Here is a 23761-nt window from a genome sequence, read left to right as displayed (position 1 = left end):
TGCTCCTATTTTCTATGTTTCTATGTTTCTACATCTGGTAAGTGTCACATGCCTGGGAACAACAGGGACTTTAGACCTAAGGTTGAAAATCAGCCTTGGTTCAATGGTTGCAATACCGAGAGACTGTTGGTTTGTCAGAGGTGCCACATTTCAGATGGATCTAAAAGACCCCACAGCAATATTTGAAGCCATTTAGGGGAGTTCTCTCGGTATCTTGGCCACATTTATCCCATAACTAATGTCTAAACATAGATTCTCTGGTAATTTTTTTTCGTGTTGTTTGAAGAAACGTGCTGTGTATAAATTGGCTTTTAAGCAGTCTGCATTGCAACAGTGACTACACTTCAAAAGTACTTGATTGGCTGTTAGGTGCTTTGGGATGACCTGAGATTATGAAAAGCATATATAATTGCAAGTCTTCCTTTCTTTCTTTTATGGCTGCCAAAGCATTTCACCATTAGCGCCTCCTCACCTTGGGCTGGATTTTCAAAAGGTGGTGGGGTCGGGACCCGGTGCAGGCACCATTTGAAAATTGCAATCCCAGAAGTCATCTCAGGATCTTGACACCTCCAGGACAGTTTCAAGTTTTCAAGGTGCTGGCAGGGGAGGGGAAAGGAGAAAGGGAAACACACACGCTGCCAATTAACAGCCCATTAAGCTCCTTTATTATTAAGAGGTTGGGACTCTCAGGAAGGCAATTTTAAAATCAGATTTCGACAATCCCTAGCAGTCTGATGCACGTTAGTGTACAGTTGTCGGGATCACCGCAGAGCGAAAGCAAGTTTGTTTGTATGTGTGTTCAGATTAAATTTAAGGCGCCAACTAGCGCCGTGTTGAGCACTATACCTCCATTTGGTGTCCATGGCCACTTTTCACTTTCATTACCAACCTGCCCCTTTCATGAGCTGCCTGCTCTCCTCTACAAGACAACAGCAGCCCCCAACATGGCTGCCGCACCTTTGCCGCTGACGGTAGGCAGGCAGTTCCCGCCTCCTGGAGACACACAGCACCTCTAATTGGGCACTGTGCTCATCCCCGGCCCAATTAGGGCATTAGCATTCAAAGATCACGTCGCAAGAGCGATGCAGCTGAAGCATACAGTCAGGTCCCAGAGTTCATCAGGGTGTTGGGTTCCTGACCCAGCTTTGAAAATCTAGCCCCTGGTGCCTGGTTCTATTGTAAACTAACTGAAAGAAATTGGATTACTATGATTAGTCAAGAACTCCATTATTGATATATCATCTGTCTACCAGGATAGTAGAAAGAAAACTAGCTGGACTGTGATCTTTTTGTCTTGCTGATTTTATGATGCACAAAAGAAAACTGGGATATATATTTTCCACAAGAACTTTTAGATGTACATCTAAATACATTGGTGTATAGCCAATATGTACGTAGGACTCATGCAGTATTAAGTTTAGCAGCATTATCGACGGTGCTTTCAGATGAGAAGTCAAACCTGTCCATGTGGATGATATACAGTGTTTCATCTGTGTTTACTATGGAGAAGGACGATGTAGGTGTAGAGATCAGGGAGGGGGACTGATATACTTGAACATATTAGCATTGAAAGGGAGGAAGTATTAGCTGTTTTAGTGGGTTGAAAAGTGGATAAATCCCCAGGCCCAGATGAGATGTATCCCAGGCTGTTATGTGAGGCAAGGGAGGAGATAGCAGGGGCTCTGACACAAATTTTCAAATCCTCTCCGGCCACAGGAGAGGTACCAGTGCACTGGAGGACAGCAAATGTGGTACCATTATTCAAGAAGGGTAGTAGGGATAGACCAGGTAATTACAGGCCAGTGAGTCTAACATCAGTGGTTGGGAAACTATTAGAAAAAATTCTGAGGAACAGGATTAATCTCCACTTGGAGAGGCAGGGAATAAATCAGGGATAGTCAGCATGGCTTTGTCAGGGGGAGATTGTGTCTAACTGACTTGATTGAATTTTTCGAGGCGGTGACTAGATGTGTAGATGAGAGTAAAGCAGTTGATGTAGTCTACACGGACTTCAGTAAGGCATTTGATAAGGTCCCACATGGGAGATCAGTTAAGAAGGTAAGAGCCCATGGGATCCAGGGCAATTTGGCAAATTGAATCCAAAATTGCCTTAGTGGCAGGAGGCAGAGGGTAATGTTCGAGGGTTGTTTTTGCGATTGGAAGCCTGTGACCAGTGGTGTACCACAGGGATCGGTGCTGGGACCCTTGCTGTTTGTAGTGTACATTAATGATTTAGACGTGAATACAGGAGGCATGATCAGTAACTTCACAGAGGACACGAAAATTACTGGTGTCGTAAATAGTGAGGAGGAAAGCCTTAGATTACAGGACGATATAGATGGGCTGGTAAGATGGGCAGAGCAGTGGCAAATGGAGTTTAATCCTGAGGAATGTGAGGTGATGCATTTTGGGAGGACTAACAAGGCAAGGCAATGGATGATAGGACCCTAGGAAGTACAGAGGGTCAGAGGGACCTTGTTGTACTTGTCCAGAGATCACTGAAGGCAGCAGCACAGGTAGATAAGATGGTTAGGAAGGCATTGGGATACTTGCCTTTATCAGCCGAGGCATAAGAGCAGGGAGGTTATGATGGAGCTGTATAAAATGCTAGTTAGGCCACAGCTGGAGTACTGTGTACAGTTCTGGTCACTGCACTATAGGAAGGATGTGACTGTACTGGAGAGGGTGCAGAGGAGATTCACCAGGATGTTGCCTAAACTGGTGCATTTCAGCTATGAAGAGAGACTGAAAAGGCTAGGTTTGTTTTCCTTAGAGCAGAGAAGGCTGAGGGGAGATATGATTGAGGTATACAAAATTATGAGGGGCATGGATAGGTTAAATTAGGAAGAAACATTTTCCCTTAGCGGAAGGGTCAATAACCAGGAGGCATAGATTTAAGGTAAGGGGCAGGAGGTTTAGAGGGGATTTGAGGAAAACTTTTTTCACCCAGAGGGCGGTTGGAATTGGAACGTACTGCCTGAAGAGGTGGTAGAGGCAGGAACCCTCACAACATTCAAGAAGTATTTAGATGAGCACTTGAAACGACATAGCATACAAAGCTGCGGGCCAAGTGCTGGAAAACGGGATTAGAATAGTTAGGTGTTTGATGGCTGGCACAGACACGATGGACCGAAGGGCCTGTTTCTGTGCTGTATAACTTAATGACTCTAAGGCATTATTTAATGAAAATCAGGGACCTCAGCTATCCAAACCAACATTCCTCCCCCAATTAACATCAAAAGCAGATTAATTGGTGATTCATCTCATTGCTGCTACTGGAAGCTGGTTGTACACAAAATGTCCACTATATTGTCTTAGATTAACAGTGACTCCACTGCAAGAGTAAATCATTGTATTTTCAAGAGAGGCAGTGAGGGGCTGTATGGACTGAAATCTTTAATAATTAGTAAAAAATTCAGAATAAATTAAGTAGAAAATCTTCAAGTTGCATTGCAGTAAGTTTGTAAAATTCTAAAATTTTTAGGCCTCAGAATTAGACACTTTAAAAACTTTACTTTTGAAATATATTGCAGTTAATTATTTAAACACGTTCACTCAAATCAATATTTTATTTCACTCAACACTTCGCTTCGTTATCTTCCCAAACACAATATAATTTCCAACTTAATGCCAGTTTTGATAGGGACAGTGGCTTTAAGTGGCACAAAATGTCTGGCTCGAACTTCCTGTGACAGCCTCATAGGATTGGCTCCTGGGATGAGAGGGTTGTCCTATAATGAGAGTCTGAGTAAATTGGGTCTATACTCGCTGGAGTTTAGAATATTGAGAAGTGATCGCATTGAAACATACAAGATTCTGAAGAGGGTAGACGCTGAGAAGTTGGGCTGCATTTTATAAGCCGCGAATGAAATGGCGGCCCACCCGCGTGGGCTAAACGCCAAACAGCCACCGCGATTCCAAACACTTTTAAATGGCCGGAGTGGGCCAGCCCACCCCCACTGACCACCCCCCGCCCCCCCACCGATCATGTGGATGGGCAGGCTGCCTGTCCCTGGCAATGGTGTCAGCCGCTTGTGCGCAGGCGCTGACGCATTTTTAAGGAGCTGTCAGCCTTACCAGGAAATTTAAATATTTAAAGCGAAATAGAATCGAAATAAAAACATCTGTTCTACCCCTCCCCCACAATCACAATTAAGTGAATTATTTGCCCTTCCCCCGCAAAACAATTTACCTTTACAATCTGACCTTCCCCCAAAAATGCACAAACTTGCAACTTCAACACTTCCCACCATCCCTTACACCCATGACGCTGTTCTGAGCCCGTTCCCCACCTCCTGCACTGATAAACTTACCTCCCCCCTCCTCCCACAAGTTTTCTGCCTTGTTTAACCAGACAGGGATCCAAAGGCCGGCTGCCAGCATGAAAATTGTGGCGGGACATCAGGAGGCAACATGAAATTAATTAATGCAGGTATTATAATTTATTTAAATATTCAAATTGCAGTCCCATCTCCGAGCAGCCCGTGGGCAGGGGGGGGAGGGGGAACGCAGTGGGTGTGGGGGAGTGCGGGGCTGCGCCATAAGGACTCGCCGCCGCCAGCAATATTGAGCCAGGCCCTGTTGGCGTTGGGGTCCGTGGCGGGCCTCCTCCAGGGCCATCTTAGGTGCCCCCCCGACCGCTGCCGCCGCCACCACAGATCCCTATGTTGAGGGCACCTTAAAATCCAGCACATAGTTTCCCCTGGCTGGGGAATCTAAAACATGGGGGCACAGTCTCAGGATAAGGGGTTGATAAATTAGGACTGAGATGAGGAGAAATTTCTTCACTCAAAGGGTTGTGAATCTTTGGAATTCTCTACCTCAGAGGGTTGTCGATGCTCCATAGTTGAATATATTGAAGGTCAAAAAAAAAAAATGATTTTTGGTCACTCATGGAATCAAGGGATATGGCAAGTGGGCGGGAAAACAGAGTTGAGCAGAAGATCAACCATGATCATAATGAATGGCGGAGCAGGCTCGGAGGGGTGTATGGTAAAGGCCTGCTACCTGACCCGAACCCGACAGGACCCGACGACATGTGTCGGGTTCGCGTCGAGTCAGGCCGGGCCAGACCGGAACGGACACACAGGGTAAGTACTCTGCCAGTAAGTATTAAAAATTTTTTTTAAAAACTTAGCTGAGCTGAGAGTCCGGGATGAAACTGAGTCTGCGCAGTGAGCGAGTGACATCACTATGACATCATCATGCATACGCTGCAGCTTCCTGGAGCTTCCCAGTTGGCAGGTAAGTAAAGGGATGGTCGGGTCGGGCTCTGGACGAAATTGGAGGGACTCGGGCCGGGTCAAGTTCAGGTCCGCTGTGGATCAGTCGGGTTCGGGTTGGGTTCTTTTTCCTGACCTGAGCAGGCCTTTAGCGTATGGTCTACTCCTGCTCCTATTTCTTTTGTATGTTCTTAGTTGGGGTGGACAGAAATTCTACCCACTCCAGGAATGCACCCCTTGCCCCCACTCCACCTATCCCAGATTCCAGGGTCAGCGGCATTAGCATGTTTTGAGCAGTGTCCTCTTCCATTTCCACTACTAGTGCGGTGCCAGCCTCAGCTGGGGGAACATATCAGATGGTTATCACTGTGGTATCTAGCTATGGCACAATTAGACTGGCTGTGCTGGCCAACGATCTTCAGAATAATTTGTTATAAGATTGCTTCTATTTTTTTTTTGTAAAATGTTTCAAGGACTTATCGTTGAATTATGGGCATGGATTCACGTGGAATCTTGAAGAGATGCTGAACTTTGTATTTTTTTTTTAAAAAAGGTCACCAGAAGTTTCCTGGATTTGGCTTGTAAACAAGTCTTACTGGAAGGCACCCGTCTGTGGATAATCAGCCAGCAGGGGTTCTTTTTGACTTGGGGAGATGTTAACAAAGAAGTGACAAGTCAAGACTTCTAGAATGTTTTTAGTTTCAGTTTGAACTGTTCAAACAGACAGTTGGTTTTTTCCTGTCAAAGAAGACCCAGCTTATTTCTCTCTCTTGAAAAGAAATGCTGCATTTCCAGTGTGTCTGTTTCCAAGTTCTAACTGTATTTGAAGAAACCCTGCATGTCGAATGCATGGGAAGTGAAACCTTGTTGCTGCAAGACCTATCTGAAGCCTCTGTAGTTACATTTCTTGGAAAGCCAACATCGCCTGGAAAGAACTGTTCTAGGAAGATCCCAGTGACAGCCGTCTATACGCATTTGGGACACCAAACCAAAACCAAGGACAAATATTCTGTCCAAGTGTTTTTTTTTGTTTGCTTTGTAACAGCGGTATAAACAACAATCCCTTTTATGTTTCCTGTTAACTGGTGTATGTATGTGTGTGTGTGCGTGACCAAGAGAAATAAAGGGCTTTAATATTTCAGTTTGTGCGTGTACATTTTACTTAATTATTGGTTAAGGCTGGTTTTATAATGAACTGATAATTTTGTTGTTTATTAAAGAAACCTGGTTGCAGTGTTTTATTCGCAGAAAACTAGGGTACGTGGTTGACCGTATCGGTAAATGTAGTACGAGAAGATAGTAAGAGTTTCTACAGATTTTTTTTTTGATGTCAACAAAGTGAGCGTTGGTCCTATAGAAAGTGAGTCTGGGGAATTAATAAGGGAAAATAAGGAGATGGCAGATGAATTGAACAGGTATTTTGCATCGATCCTCACTATAGAGGATACAAGTAACATCCCAGAAACAGCTGTAAATCAGAAAATGGAAGGGAGGGAGGAACTCAAGAAAATTATAATCACCAGGGAAGTGGTACTGAACAAATTGTTTGAGCTGCAGGCTGACAAGTCCTGGGTCCTAATGGACTTCATCCCAGGGTGTTAAAAGAAGTGGCTAGTGAAATAGTTGATGCATTAGTTTTAATTTTCCAAAATTCCCAAGATTTGGGGAAGGTTCCATTAGATTGGAAAATAGCCAATATAACTCCTTTATTCAAAAAGGAGGGAGACAAAGGCCAGTTAGCTTAACATCTGTCAGAGAAAATGTTAGAAGCTATTCCGAAAGCCGTTATAGAAGGGCATTTATAATAATTCAAGGTTATCAGGCAGAGTCAATATGGTTTTGTGAAAGGGAAATCATGTTTAACCAATTTATTGGAGTTCCTTGAAGAAGTAACATGTGCTGTGGATAAAGGGGAACCGGTGAATGTACTGTACTTAGATTTCCAGAAGGCATTTGATAGGGTGCCATATCAACGGTTACTGCAGAAAATAAAAGATTATGGCGTAGGGGGTAACACTTTGGCATGGATAGAAGATTGGCTAGCTAACAGGAAACCGAGAGTAGGCATAAATGGGTCATTTTCTGGTTGGCAAGATGCAATGAGTGGTGTGCCACAGGGATCTGTGCTGGGGCCTCAACTTTTTACAATTTATAGAAATGTCTTGGAAGAAGGGATCGAAGGCATGGTTGCTAAGTTTGCTGATAACACAAAGTAGGTCGGAAAGTAAGTGGTGAAGAGGACATAAGGCGACTACAAAGGGATATTGACAGGTTAAGTGAGTGGGCAAAGATCTGGCAAATGTAGTATAATGTGGGAAAATGTGAAATTCTCCATTTTGGCAGGAAGAATAAAAAGGCATATTATCTAAATGGTGAGAGATTGCAAAGCTCCGAGATGCAGAGGGATCTGGGTGTCCCAGTGCATGAATCACAAAAGGTTAGTATTCAGGTACAGCATGTAATTAGGAAAGCTAATAGAATGTTATCATATATTGCGAGGGGAATGGAATACAAAAGTAGGAAGGTTATGCTTCAGTTATACAGGGCATTGGTGAGACCACATCTGGAGTACTGTGTACAGTATTGGACTCCTTATTTAAGGATGTAAATGCACTGGAAGCAGTTCAGAGAAGGTTTACTAGACTAATACCTGGAATGGGTGGGTTGTTTTATGAGGAAAGTTTCGACAGGCTAGGCTTGTATCTGATGGAGTTTAGGAGAGTAAGAGGTGACTTTAGAATTAGAATTAGAACATTACAGCGCCCTCGATGTTGCGCCGACCTGTGAAACCATCTGACCTACACTATTCCATTTTCATCCATATGTCTATCCAATGACCACTTAAATGCCCTTAAAGTTGGCGAGTCTACTACTGTTGCAGGCAGGGCGTTCCACGCCCCTACTACTCTCTGAGTAAAGAAACTACCTCTGACATCTGTCCTATATCTATCACCCCTCAACTTAAAGCTATGTCCCCTCGTGTTTGCCATCACCATCTGAGGAAAAAGACTCTCACTATCCACCCTATCTAACCCTCTGATTATCTTATATGACTTTATTGAAACATTTAAGATTCTGAGGGGTCTTGACAGGATTGATGTGGAAAAGATGCTTCCTCTTGAGGAAGAATCTAGAACTAGGGGTCACTGTTTAAAAATAAGGGGTTGCCCATTTAAGACAGAGATGAGGAGAAATATTTTCTCTCAGAGGGTCGTGAGTCTTTGCAACTCTTCCTCAAAAGGCGATGGAAAAAGAGTCTTTGAATATTTTTAAGGCAGAGGTAGTTAGATTCTTAATAAGCAAGGGGGTGAAAGGTTATTGCGAATAGGCAGGAATGTGGAGTTGAGGTTACAATCAGATCAACCATGATCCTATTGAATGGCAGAGCAGGCTCCAGGGGTCAAGTTGCCTACTCCTGCTCCTAATTCATATGTTCATAAGTGGGAAAATTTGAATATATGTTCTGACTTGTGGAGAAGTGGGACTAGAATAAACAGTGCACTCCTTCAGCCTCGGTCATAGTACTAAAAGAATAAATTTACTGCTTTCCCAATGGCAGCTGACTGCTCTGCAATTATTTGATTGTAGGCAGACTAGTCCTTGAAACAACAGCAGGTACAAATTCCACCAGGATCAGGTTCTGGCATGCTAATAAACTGCTTCACGCAGGCGCACAAAGCATTCCAGACATCGGGGGTGGAAGTGATGGGAATGTCAGCAGATGATGTCATCCTGCCAGTCCCTTCGTGTTTCTGCAATACCTGCCCCCACAAGAATTTACAAGGTAGCTCGATCTTGCCACAAACTCCACCCACACCAGCATTGCCATGGCTACAAATGTTCAGCCCTAATCTACTCAGGTAGATTCTGTTCCACTTTTTTTTTTAAATGCAAATTTTGGCCATTTTATGGCACTGTCTATGTATTTTTTGCGAACTATTTCAGTTTTTAACATACTAGTCAATTTCCCAGGGTGACGAGCACATGGACGAGGCCAAGTGCAGTGTTCAAGTGACATGGGGTTTCAAGGGTGGGAAATAATTCACTCCCCATCGTGATGTCATCCATTGTTCTTAATTTTGTATTTCCAGTGGGAATTCCTATGCTCCCATTCACCATTATAATTTAGAATAGTAACCGACTATGTACAACTTTCCATGCTGATGTCAAACCTTCCTGTCAATGGAAGATTCCTGTCTGCTGTGACTAAGGAATGGAGGTTGGGGCAGTGGGGGTGGAAGTGGGGGGGCGGAGGGGTGGTGTTTGCTGGAGGGGAAAAGAGAAAATTAAGAAATGGGTGTAATGCACGATTTGTATCGAAGAGTACAAGTGGAAATTGGACAAAAAGTACAATTAACCCCCTCCAAAGAACAAAGAACAGTACACCACAGGAACAGGCCATTCAGCCCTCCAAGCCTGCGCCAATCTTGATGCCTGTCTAAACTAAAACCTGCTGAACTTACAGGGACCGTATCCCTCTATTCCCATCCTATTCATGTATTTGTCAAGATGCCTGTTAAACGTCGCTATCCTACCTGCTTCCACCACCTCCCCGGGCAGCAAGTTCCAGGCACTCACCACCTTCTGTATAAAAAAATTGCCTCACACATCCCCTCTAAACTTTGCCCCTTGCACCTTAAACCTATGTCCCCTAGTAACTGACTCTTCCACCCTGAGAAAAAGCTTCTGACTATCCACTCTGTCCATGCCACTCATAACTTTGTAAACCTCTATCATGTCACCCCTCCACCTCCGTCATTCCAGTGAAAACAATCCGAGTTTATCCAACCTCTCCTCATAGCTAATGCCCTCCAGAACAGACAACATCCTGGTAAACCTCCTCTCCAAAGCCTCCACATCCTTCTGGTAGTGTGGCGACCAGAATTGCACGCAATATTCTAAGTATGGCCTAACTAAGGTTCTGCACAACTGCAGCATGACTTGCCAATTTTTATACTCTATGCCCCGACCGATGAAGGCAAGCATGCCGAATGCCTTCTTGACTACCTTATCCACCTGCGTTGCCACTTTTAGTGATCTGTGGACCTGTACGCCCAGATCTCTCTGTCAATACTCCTAAGGGTTCTGCCATTTACTGTATACTTCCCACCTGCATTAGATCTTCCAAAATGCATTACCTCACATTTGTCCGGATTAAACTCCATCTGCCATTTCTCCACCCAAGTCTCCAACCGATCTATATCCTGCTGTATCCTCTGACAATCCTCATCATTATCCGCAACTCCACCAACCTTTGTGTCGTCCACAAACCTGCTAATCAGAACAGCTACATTTTCCTCCAAATCATTTATATATACTACAAACAGCAAAGGTCCCAGCACTGATCTCTGCAGAACACCACTAGTCACAGCCCTCCATTCAGAAAAGCACCCTTCCACTGCTACCCTTTGTCTTCTATGACTGAGCCAGTTCTGTGTCCATTTGCCAGCTCACCTCTGATCCCGTGTGACTTCACTTTTTGTACCAGTCTGCCATGAGGGACCTTGTCAAAGGCTTTACTGAAGACCATGTAGACAAAATCCACTGCCCTTCCTTCATCAATCATCTTCGTCACTTCCTCAAAAAACTCGATCAAGTTAGTGAGACACGACCTCACCTTCACAAAACCATGCTGCCTCTCGCGAATAGGTTTGTTTGTTTCCAAATGGGAGTAAATCCTGTCCCGAAGAATCCACTCCAATAATTTCCCTACCACTGACGTAAGGTTCACCGGCCTGTAATTTCCTGGATTATCCTTGCTACCCTTCTTAAACAAAGGAACAACATTGGCTATTCTCCAGTCCTCTGGGACATCACCTGTAGCCAATGAGGATACAAAGATTTCTGTCAAGGACCCAGCAATTTCCTCCCTTGCCTCCCTCAGTATTCTGGGGTAGATCCCATCAGGCCCTGGGGACTTATCTACCTTAATGTTTTTCAAGACGCCCAACACCACCTCCTTTTTGATAACAACATGACCCAGACTATCTACACTTCCTTCCCTAGACTCATCATCCACCAAGTCCTTCTCTTTGGTGAATATTGATGCAAAGTACTCATTTAGTACCGCGCCCTATTCCTCTGGCTCCACACATAGATTCCCTCCTCTGTCCTTGAGTGGGCCAACCCTTTCCCTGGTTACCCTCTTGCTCTTTATATACGTATAAAAAGCCTTGGAATTCTCCCTAATCCTGTTTGCCAATGACTTTTCATGACCTCTTTTAGCCCTCCTGACGCCTTGCTTAAGTTCCTTCCCATTTTCTTTATATTCCTCAAGGGCTTTGTCTGTTCCCAGCCTTCTAGCCCTTACGTTTGCTTCCTTTTTCGTTTTGACTAGGCTCACAATATCCCGCGTTACCCAAGGTTCCCGAAACTTGCCAAACTTATCCTTCCTCCTCACAGGAACATGCCGGTCCTGGATTCTAATCAACTGATGTTTGAAAGACTCCCAAACGTCAGATGTTGATTTACCCTCAAACAGCCACCCCCAATCTAAATTCTTCAGTTCCTGCCTAATATTGTTATAATTAGCCTTCACCCAATTTTGCACCTTCACCCGAGGACTACTCTTATCCTTATCCACAAGTACCTTAAAACTTATGGAATTATGGTCACTGTTCCCGAAATGCTCCCCTACTGAAACTTAGACCAACTGGTTGGGCTCATTCCCCAATACCAGGTCCAGTACGGCCCCTTCCCTAGTTGGACTATCTACATATTGTTTCAAGAAGCCCTCCTGGATGCTCCTTACAAATTCTGCCCCATCCAAGCCCTTAGCACTAAGTGAGTCCCAGTCAATATAGGGGGAAGTTAAAATCACCCACCACAACAACCCTGTTGCTTTTACATCTTTCCAAAATCTGTCTACATATCTGCTCCTCTATCTCCCACTGGCTGTTGGGAGGCCTGTAGTGGACCCCCAATATTGTGACAGCACCCTTCCTATTCCTGAGCTCCACCCATATTGCCTCGCTGCATGATCCCTCCGAGGTGTCCTCCCGCAGTACAGCTATGATATTCTCCTTAACCAGTAATGCAACTCCCCCACCACCCCTCCTGCAGCATCTAAATCCCGGAACGTTTAGCTGTCAATCCTGTCCTTCTCTCAACCAAGTCTGTAATAGCAACATCATAGTTCCAAGTACTAATCCAAGCTCTAAGTTCATCTGCCTTACCTGTTATATTTCTCGCATTGAAACAAATGCACTTCAGACAACCAGTCCCGCTGTGCTCAGCAACATCTCCCTGCCTGCTCTACCTCTCAGTCTCATTGGCCTTATTCACTAGTTCCCCCTCAGTTATTTCACCTGCTGACCTCCTGCTCTGGTTCCCACCCCCTCTAACACCAGTTCTCCTGAAAGCTACACTTGGCCTTGACCCAGTGTCTCACCAACCAGGATAAAGTGTATGTTGTGTTGCTGGTTTCTCCCTCAGTAACTAGCAGCTGAACAACATTAGTTTAATTAACATTACAAACATCCATATTTTTAACATTCTTTAGTGACAGGTTTTTCAGCACCTAACTGCTGTACCAACCTTAATACAAGGTATTTGGTCCCACCAGCCCATGCTGGCATTTATACTCCACTCGAAGTTTCAGAAGTTTCTTCTGAATTCCTATTGGATTACTTGGTGACTATCTTATATTAATGGCCTCTACTTTTGCTCATCCCCAAAAGTAGAAACATTCTCTCAGTGTCTACCCTGTCAAAACTTATCATCATGTTGAAGACTACTAAGAGGTCATCCCTCAGCCTTCTCTTTTGAATCAATCACCGCCTGTGCATCCTTTCCTGATATGTATAACCTCACAGTTCTGGTACCATCCTTGTAATTTATTTTTGCATGCTTTCCAGTGCCTCTATATCCCTATAACATAGTGACCAGAACAGTAGTGTCTAAGTGTGGTCTAACCAATGTTCAATACCAGTTTATCCTTCTAGAATTAAACTCTCGTGCTTGGTTTGCCTTTTTCATGGCCTTATTAAGCAGTGCGGCTGCTTTTAGCGATTTATACATCTGTACTCCCAGATCCATTTGTTCCTCTCCACCATTTAGATTCTGATTTTCCAAATAACATATGACCTCTATTTTGCTGTCCAAGATGTAATAATTCAAGCATTTATGTTGAAATTCATTTCAAAATTATATGCCCATTCTGCAAGTTTATTAAAGTTTTGCTGTAATTTTTTGCAGTCCTCAATATTGACTAACCCCACCTCCCTCCAATTTGGGGTCATCAGCAAATTTAGAAACTGTGCTTTTTTGATTCCAAAGTCTAAACTGCAATGCAACTGACTCATTTAAAATGTACTGCATTAATTACAATTGCTGATCATGACAGAAATAAATGGAAGTATTTCAAGTTTGCAGCAACTATTTATACTTGAAGTTTGCTACTAATGCTGCAATAACTTTTTCCCCATCTAAAATAAAACTAGGAGTGGTGCAAACTGATCAATGAACTTTAAAATATGCATGCATAGGAATCTTGGTGTTCCTACCCTTGTGGTGAGAGTTTATCCAGCCAGCCTTCTTTTTTCTTCTTTGCCACACCATAGAAACAAGCATAGGGTGATATTGATTCATACTCGACATCCATTGCACCATAGGTCGATTCTCCTGTGACATCAAATGGCAACGAGCAATCCTGTTCACGCACAAAACTGTGTACATTTGCTGCTTTAATCCTGCAATAGTCCTTAGATACTGCCTGATCAGCTGACCTTCGCTTGTAAATACTGTCATCAACTGTAGAATATTCCACTTCAGATTCTTCTGCTGGACAATGCTCAGAATGTGATAATGCCTGCTCAACATTGTTGTTGCACAATTTTGCATTATGATAGGTCCTGTAAATAATAAAATATTGCGTTACATAACTCTTTTTAGAAAAAATAATCTCACGTCATTCACCTTTTGCAAGCTTATCTACCAGTCCCCCGTTGAGAAGTTGTTAGCACTCTCGCCTCAGAGTCAGAAGATCGTGGGTTCAAGTCTCACTCCAGGACTTGAGCACAACAATCTAAGCGGACACTCCAGTGCGGTCCTGAGAGAGTGCTGCACTATCAGAGGTGCTGTCTTTAGTTAAACTGTTAAACCGAGGCCCTGCCTGCCCTCCAGATAAAAGACCCTATAGCACTATTTCAAAGAAAAACATGGAAGTTCTCCCCAGTGTTTTGGCCAATATTTATTCCTCAATCAACAACAAAAAACAGACTACTAGTCATGACATTACTATTTGTAGGAGCCTGCTGTGCGCAACCTAGCTGCTGCGTTCCCTGCTTTAAAACACAGACTAAACTTCAAAAGTACTTCATTGCCTATAAAGTGCTTTGGAACATCTGATGGTTATGAAAGACACTATATAAATGCAAGTCTTCATACCTGGAGTTCAGACAAATGACCTACATTTTATTTATTTTTTTATTTATTTAGAGATACAGCACTGAAACAGGCCCTTCGGCCCACTGAGTCTGTGCCGACCAACAACCACCAATTTATACTAATCCTACATTAATCCCATATTCCCTACCACATCCCCACTGCTCTCCTACCACCTACCTACACTAGGGGCAATTTACAATGGCCAATTTACCTATCAACCTGCAAGTCTTTGGCTGTGGGAGGAAACCGGAGCACTCGGCGAAAACCCACACGGTCACAGGTAGAACTTGCAAACTCCGCACAGACAATACCCAGAACTGAACCCAGGTCGCTGGAGCTGTGAGGCTGTGGTGCTAACCACTGCGCTGCCCTGAAACATCTGAAACATTAATCTGTCATTCCTCTTTTCAGATATTGACTGACCTGTTGTGTATTTCCAGCAATTTGTATTTTGTTTAATCAATATATTCATACATTACTGAGAATCAAAGGATTTATTTTATGCTCACTGTTCCCTTTTCTTATTCGACATAAACTCTGCTGCTGAGATGAGAGCAGATTAAAATTAGACTCAACAATTTAAAAAAGGCATTTTAAAAATAATTGCAGCCAGAAATTCCACTGAATAGTATTTAAATTGTTTTAGTACTGAATCCACTTGCATAAATTAAATTGTTTCTAAAATCAAGTTATACATAGAAATGGAATATGTGATTATAATCACATTTATAATCAAATATAAGTTGTTGTTGTTGAAAAACTTACCCGCTACATGTGTGATACTAATCCAAGCAAAACAGGATTTTGAAGGCTTGATTCCAGACAGCACTAAAATCATTTACATAGAAATTACAAGACAGAAACAGGCCTTTCTACCTAACCAGTATGTGTTGGTTTTTATTCTCCTTGCAAACAGTAGATCTAGTCCTGTATGCCTGCCATATTCCTTTATCTCCCATTTCTTCAACCTCCTGCTGAACCTAATTTTAAAGGTTGACATGGTTTCTGCTTCAACAACCAAGTCCAGTAGTGTCTTCCAATGCCTCACAACCCTCTATACAAGAAAACTTGCTTCTGTTCGGTTCTAAATTTCTTCCATTTAGTCATACGTCCTCTCATTTTAAATCCCTCAATCACTGATATACACAGTGAATAAACACAGTTTCTGAACAGAATTTTGTAAGACAGACATCGCTACCCACTTCCAACCTCAGACATGCCCTTAAGTCTGTTGTAGGGTATTCCCAAGCGCAGAGGCACCTACAGTAAATATCATACTGTTTAAATGTTATTTGAGTAAGTAGATTCATATAATCCTAGTGAACATATATATATATATATATACACACATACACTCATATACAAGTTGAAAGTATAGCCACATATTGTTACAAAATGGAGTACTTACCCAAGGCACTGTGGGAACAAGATTGGCTAAATCATATCCCTGAGAATGGTACTGTGAGACACAGACAGTTAGGCTGACCAAGCAGGGCCCCTCATATCAGTGTATAAGACAGCTGCTTTGTGTAACTGCAGACTGCACGAAGCAATCAGGAATGCAAGCTTGATAAAGGTAAAAGGATTCATTGTGAAGACTCAAGGATAGTTGATAAAGGGGTCTGGGAAACATCACAAGATGATCAGGGGGCTTGCATGAGCTGATCACATAGCCACATGATGCCTAATGTGTAATCTAATTGGTAATATGTGTAATATATGTAATCAATAACCGTTATGATTGGATTATGTCCAGCCGGGATGGGCTGAGTAACTGTATATCCGTTGTGGATTTTCCTTTGTTCGGTGGAGAGGCATCTGGACAGCCCAGTGACCTGCACCCCGCTGGCGTAATAAACTGTTTGACATTGCATCAGACCTGAGTGTCGAGTGATTCTTCTAGATTCATTCCCGCGAACAACTCATATTCTGTTTCTTCCCTTCTAACAGTTTTCATTCTAATTTGCTAACATTCTACTAATGCATTCCCCTAATTTTCTCCATAGTCTGCTGTGTGGCACTTTGTCAAAGATTTTCTGAAAATCCATGTACACCACATCCTCTGCATATTTCTCATCTACCATATCTGTCACTGCCACAAAGAATTATGAAGTCTGTCAAATCTTTCTTTGAAATTTCTATTGGATGTTTCTAATTATTTTCTCTTCATACAAATATTTAGTAATTTCATCTTTAAAGACTCCAAACTTTTGCCTACTGCAGATGTTTAAACTTGCCTGTAATTACCAGGGTTAGCTTGGTCTCCCTTTTTGAAAATAAGTATTATGTTGGCCACTATCCAGTCCTCTGGCACATTTCCACTCTCAGCAGAACACAAATATATAATTTTTTTTTTAGGGCCTCTGCTATTTCTTCCCTCAGAATCCTTGGATGCATTCCATCAGCTCCCAACACTTTGTCCTCTTTTCGCTCAACTAACTATTCCAAAAGGTTTCTTCCATTTATTTTTATGTTGAGCAGGATTTACCTCCTGCCCAATATTCTTCTCTTCTGTAAATACTGATACTGTATTTGTTAAGAATCCCTGACAATTTCCATTCCTTCTCGATTAACTCACTTCCTCCCCTTTCGGGAGTCACACCTCATTTTTACTGATATCTATGTAAAAAGTTTTACCGTTTTTACATTTTTTTGTGTGATCTTTCCTCATATTCCATCCTTGCTTTCCTTATCCTAAGCTTAATCTTTTGTTATTTTCATTGTCAACAAAAAAGATATGCCAAATAAGGAATATTAATTCATCAGTTGGAAATTTACATTAAACTTTTAATGGAAAAAATCCTGCAGTTACAAGATGGCCGCTGCAATTTGCATCTGAAACACCTATTCACATTCCAAGGCCTCAACTGGAGACAGAGGTCTGAGGAGCATGGACCCAGAACAATGGCTTTAAGTGATATGAAGCAATCTCAGCATGGCATTCAAGACAATCCTAACACCTTGACTTTGAAAGTGCAAACCCCTCCAGGTGTAAATATTGATGTCCTGGGACCTGGGGAGCCAAATCTGAACCTTGAATCTCATTAGAAGGTTCCAGAGAATACACTGAGGCAGTCATGTGACCCATCTTTCTATCTCTGTGAAAGCTGGGTGTTTCCTTCAACAAAAAGTCAAGCCAGTAACTCGGACCGTGCAGCAGCAGGAAGGCTGTGTACCTCCTTCTCTCTTTCCCTCTCTCCTGATAACACGACAAATCTGAAAACCATCTGTGACCGTGGACTCTCCAAGCCTACAGATTGCAGCAGACAGAGACCAGGGGAAGACAGCCACCTACAAGCCTGTCTCCAAAAAAATCCTGAGCCAAGCGGGCCAGCCACAAAGTGCACTTTGACCAGTCAAAGACTTCAAGAATACAATTTCATCTGAAAGACTACCGAAACATCCAACCTCACAGACTGTGTTTTTAATTTCCATTTATTCTGGACTCGATTCCAACCACAAAATCTACTTTTCACTCTGTAATCTATTTGTGTTTTATGTGATTCTCATGTGAATGTGTAGCGCATTTTTTTTTTAGGTGATTAAGTATAATAAACTCACCTCTTACTCGTTTAAACTCAAGAAAATCTATCCAATTGGCTCTTTCACGATCACATTCAAGGTAAAACACTCACTGAGGTGGTAAGCACAACCACTGTTGAAAAGGAATAAACCCTGTTGCAGTCAAATAAGAGGAAGGGTAAGAGGGGAGCCTGTGAAACCACCCCCCCCCCCCCTCCCCTGGCCGTATCATCATATTCCTTTTAGCATTTTTAATCATACCTATAGGTACTATATAACAATTTTCAATTTGTTTGTTTAACTTTTATTAGTTAACCATTAATACAAAGGCAGAGAGATAAAGAAAAACCTATACAAATCATTATTAAGTCACAGTTAGAATAGTATGTCCAGATTTGGGTGCCATAGTCACAAAGAGAGTACAGTGACATTTACCAAGATATCAGGGATGAGGAGAGACAAAACTTTTCACTGCAACAGATAGGTTAAAGGAAATGTCTGATACAGATGTTCCAAATTATGAGACTTTGATGAGGTCATTCAGAAAATTATTTCCACTGGTCAGGTCAGTAAATGGAGAATAAAAGTTTAAGACCATCGCTTAAAGAATGAGAACGAAGGTAGAGATTAGGGGAATTTATTTATCTTTTAAAAAAAACGCACGCACAGCATTTGTAGGACATGCAATGTCTACCAGAAACAAGACTGGAACCATTAAAGTTTTCAAAAGAGAAGTGGATAAGCAATGAAAAAGGAACATATAGAAAGTCAGTGGGACAGAATTACATGAATATCTTCACCACCCCCCCCACCCCCGCAAGAACCAGCCCAGTTACAATGGGAAAATGGGATCCTTCTGTGCTGTACAATTCAACAGTTTTAAAGTGTTTTTGAAAGAAAGAAAAAATTTCAAAAGAACTGAATCAATTGACCAACCTAAAGACTTCTTCAGTTAGTGTAGGGTGCTGATGCCAAGAGCGGTTTGGGGGCGTGATGTGGAGGGGTGGCAATGGCAGCAGTGAAAAGGGGTCATGCTTGAGACAACGGGAAGCAGTGACAAACAAGGGGACAGATTTGATTAGTGTCACCACACTTGGAAACAGAGCTGGCAGACTCAATGGGAATTTAGTATTCTTTTCATTTATATAGCCTTCTGCATGTGCAGAAAAACCATCTGAGCATCTTTTGAGTAGGAAGAATGAGTAAACGGGGGAAAGAGGAGAGAAAGTGTGAAGCTAAAATCAGAACCAATGGCTTGGCGGGAAGGCTTGAGGAGACTTTTTAAATCGCAGAGGAAGGAGGTGACAAGATCAACAGGACTTGGTATAGAATTCCACAGAGTAAGAGTACAGTGGATAAATGACCAGCCAACAATGGTGGAATGAAGGGAACTGTTTTAAGACCAGAGGATGTGTGTAAGAACATGTATCAGAAGGAGATCGCAGGTAAGTAGGGTGAGGTCTTGCAGTGATTTGAAAGCAAGATGAAGAATTTTGAACATGGTGTTCTAGGGCAGACAGAATCAGTGAAGATTGTAGAGGAAGGGGTGATGGAAGGGTGTGAGACTTCTGGAGACGAAGTTAAGAAACCAGGCTCCTGCTTTTGGAATAAGTTGTCACCGATGAAAGGCTCCCTCAGAGAGGCCTGGTAACATGTTGTTGTAAACATCAATCCTTGAGGTGATGAAGGCAGGAACTAGAATGAGGTAAACGTGGAGGCAGGCAATGTCACAAAGCTGGAAGACATCAGTTCTGGATGTAAGGAAGGAATTGTATAAGATGAGACCAACAGGGATAGCCTAAAGATGTCAAACAGACGCAAATGGAAATTGTGTTACAGGAGGAAGTAATTGTTACTTTACTGGAGTACAGATAGTTTGTGCTAATATAAACCACTTACAGATGGTACTTTCAGTAGGAGAAAATATAAAAGGCATGCAAAATGGTGAGCATTGCGAAAGAAACGCAGATAAATCTGAGCACTGAAAAGAGAACACGGCATAAGGAGGTTTTGAAAATACAGTTTAAAAAGGAACAGAAAGACATAAGCATTGGAGAAAGTGAATAAAAATTTTCATGGATAGTACCAGAATAGAGAAGTTACAGCCATTGGGAAAGACTGAACAGGTTGGGGCTTTTTTCTTTAGAAAAGAGAAGCTTTTGAGGAGACCTCGATAAAGGTCTTTACAATTGCGAATGGATTGGACAGGGTAAATACGGAGAACATGTTTCCACATTTGGGAGAATCTAAAACTAGGGGCAGCAAATACAAGATAGTTACTAATAATTTGAATAGGGAAATGAGAATTTTTTTTTTAAATCAGAGAGTGGTTAGAATATGGAACTTGCTACCACAGAAAATAATTGTGGCAAATAGCATAAATAATTTCAAAAGGAAACTAGACAAGTACTTGGGAGAAAGGGAACAGAAAGATATGCTGAAAATTTGAGAAGAGGCAGTTGGAATGGGAGGTGACTTTTTGGAAGTATAAACACCAGCATAGACTAGTTGGGCCGAATGGCCTGTTTCTGCGCTGTATGAATACATATTCACAAGAATTACTGGAGTTGAATCAATGCATGATCTTGCTCCCTGTTACGATCAGGTGAGAAAGAGGTCGAAGGTTCCTTTCGGCCTTCACCTGGTCTTACTGTAACAGGGTTTTATTTTTAAACACACTGGGCTGAATTTTACAAATGCACCGCAGTTCGAGGCTGCGTACTCTAAAAGCGGCGAGCAACCCGTGCGGATGCGCCATCCCTGAGCCCCCGTGATATTACGCGCGGGGGCTCATTTAAATAGAGGGGCAGAGCGGCAGCCCTTGACAATGCAAGGGGTCAGCCGCCACATCGCCAGCAACGGCATCCGGCGCCACCGCGCAAGCGCCGGTGCCATTTTTAAAGGGCTTTAAACCCTTCAGTAGCATTTTTAAATTTAAAAGGTACCAATCTCTGGGATGTAATAATAAAATGTCATTTCAAATATAAATCACTTCTCCCACCCACCCAATGGGTATATTATACATTAATCGTACCCTTCCTCCATAATAAACCTTTAATAGTATTCCGAACCTTCCCCCCCAAAATTTGTTCCCTTTGACCCTCAACCCCTTCCCACCATCCTATCAGCCAGTAAAGATTGTTTAACCTGCCCCTCCACCCCTCCCGGCCAGAAAATTCTATCCCTCGCCCCCTCCCCACCAGGTTCTCGCCTCGGAACTCCGTATGGAGTTGCGAAGGTGCGCAGAGTACGAACGGCGGCTGTAAAATCAGCGTGGGACAGCCACTGCTGCAGGTAAGTTCATTTACATCTCTTTATTGTCAATATGAATATTAAGATGAAGGGTCTGCCACCAGATGGTTGGGGGTGGGGGGGCCGCACTGAGGTCCCCCCGCCACCAGTAATATGAGGCGGCCCTTCTCTACGTCGCGGGTAGTGGCGGGCCTCTCCCCAATGCATTTTACCGGCCCCCGGACCACCACCTGGTCGAGGGGCCAGTAAGAGTCATCCCACTGTGTTTTTAGCTCCCCCTTGGTGAATCCTTGTTCACCGCTTTCCAATTATAAGGTAAAGAAATGAGCACAAACAGGCTTTCTTAGGTTTAAAGAAGAAAGGTGAAATTTTATTGAATTTAAACTCTAATTCGGTTGACGCCTATGGATACATGGCATGCCCACGCTAGCATGCATACACAATATACACATGCAAATAGAGACAGAAAAGAACAGAAGAAAAATTAAAGTGGAAAAGCTTGAGGCAATATCTGAAAAGTTGTTACGGTTCTTCGAGCTAACTGTAGAGGCCTTTTGTAGGTAGTTCTTGCCTTTCCTTGGGGCACAATATTCTTCTTCAACCTTGTTCACTGTAGGAGACTTTTCTCTCTTGGGGTTCATGTGTCTCCAGTGGATTTTTGGAGTTCCGTGAGAAAGAGATGGAAGCAGGCAGGAGAGGCTGTAGCAAGCCAGCCTAGAGAGGTCTTTTCAATCCAGGAGCAAACAGCTTTCTTCCAGTTCAAACACTGTCTCTACAATTTAAAACTCCTCAAGTTGGCCAGCAGAGTAGTCATGTGACTGGAATAACCCTTCTGGCTTTGTGTATTGGGTGGGTCAGGGAATGGTCCTTTGTGTACAAATATGCAAAAATGCCATTCCAGCCAGGGACCTGGCAATCACTTGTAACGGGCCTTCTCTTCTTCCCCGCAACAATTTGAAATTTAATGTCCATGTGGCGAAATGAATGTGCCTCATTCTTGCCAGGTGGGGGCCTGCATGACACTCCCATATAGTGCAACAAACATTCAAAAAATCAAGAATAGCACTTTAACAAATGGCCTTCAGCAACTAAAATTCAATTGCCAATCCTACCTCCACTGCAACTGAAGTTTAAAAGGGTAAACCAAGCTGAATGTTACTCTGTCTTATTCAAGTAAAACATTGTAAATTACATTTAAAAAATGCATTTGCCACGATGAAGCCGTCACTTTAATACAACAGCTGTTTTCTAGTAGACAGAGAAAAGAACTCAGTTAAGCTGGGAAGACATGCTTTTTGCTGGGCATATTTTTTCAGTATAAGCAGATGATCTCTCCCATAGGAGGAGAAACTTATAAAATGCTTTCAAAGTAATTCTGTACTATAAACAAAGTATGAGATAAACCAAGAGTAACTTAGCCACTTAAGACTTCTATTGATAGGAAGGCATTTTAAAAATGTTAAAATTTGTCCAACAGCAGTGGATTCTATGCCATTTCCCAAAGATTTACGAGGGAGCAGGAGCAGCCCAGCCAAAGCTACAAAATATTGGTGTGGAGACTGAGTTACTCCTCAGTTCTTCTCTCTGAATCCAAATTTCATATTAAGATTTTCACATCCTATACAGAAAATTCCATTGGATGGTTTGCATCACATAGGAAAAATTAGGACAAAGTTACCTCTCCTCTAGGCACAGTCCTGATTCTTGCAGCAGCAGACTAAAACACAAATCGTGCAAGTGTCACAGAGGTTTATGTCAAGAGGCATGTACTCTCTGCAGTACCAGAAGTACAGAAACCAGCCACCACTGGACCTGCAAGTGCTATTTTGCTGGTCGTGTACAGCTGAGGTCTCAGCTCACCATTACTGTTTTGCATTGCTTATACTTAGAGACAGTCAGGATGTCAGGGAAACATTGGAAAGTATACTTAAATGAAAAATAAATAACAGAATCTTATTTGTCTTTACTTCTACATTGCAGCCACTGATTTTAACATACCTAGTAGAAAAATAAGGGGAAGGGATAGTTTTGAACACACCTGGACAAAGCATTGGGCAAGGATATATTTAAAATCAACTGGCATAAATAGCTTCTACTGCCATGTACATTTTATTTGGTTGTATAATAGAGGGATAACTAAAAGAGGCAAAAAGCAGCCACTTAATCCTGCCTACTTGTAGGAACATGTCTGGTTGCAGTCAGAACTTCCTGATAATTCCTGGTGAACAGCGTCTTGTGGTTGACAGCTTCCTGGTTTACAATGTGAAGGACAATTGCTACGATACTTAGTTATCCTCTTAGCTCTTCTCTTCTCCCACTGCAGTATGTTACACATGGTGCATTTGACTCCAAGGAAGCATTCTGAAAGTTCACCCAAC

At 42.6% G+C, this 23761-nt stretch overlaps 1 protein-coding gene across 7 annotated transcripts in view; it reads right to left on the bottom strand.

Moving 5' to 3' along the window:
• The window catches only part of arap2 (ArfGAP with RhoGAP domain, ankyrin repeat and PH domain 2), a 413638-nt gene that overhangs the window by 283864 nt on the left and 106013 nt on the right, over positions 1 to 23761 (bottom strand). For all 7 annotated transcript variants that reach the window (XM_068036991.1, XM_068037024.1, XM_068037005.1 and 4 more), the window contains one exon: positions 13727 to 14074. In XM_068036991.1, the coding sequence (XP_067893092.1) occupies positions 13727 to 14074 (348 nt within the window). The remainder of the gene's footprint in view (positions 1 to 13726; positions 14075 to 23761) is intronic.

This window comes from Heterodontus francisci, chromosome 1 (assembly GCF_036365525.1).
Source record: "Heterodontus francisci isolate sHetFra1 chromosome 1, sHetFra1.hap1, whole genome shotgun sequence".
NCBI lineage: Eukaryota > Metazoa > Chordata > Chondrichthyes > Heterodontiformes > Heterodontidae > Heterodontus > Heterodontus francisci.
The sequence above is the reverse complement of the archived record's forward strand: the minus strand, read 5'-3'. Positions and strand labels throughout refer to the sequence as shown.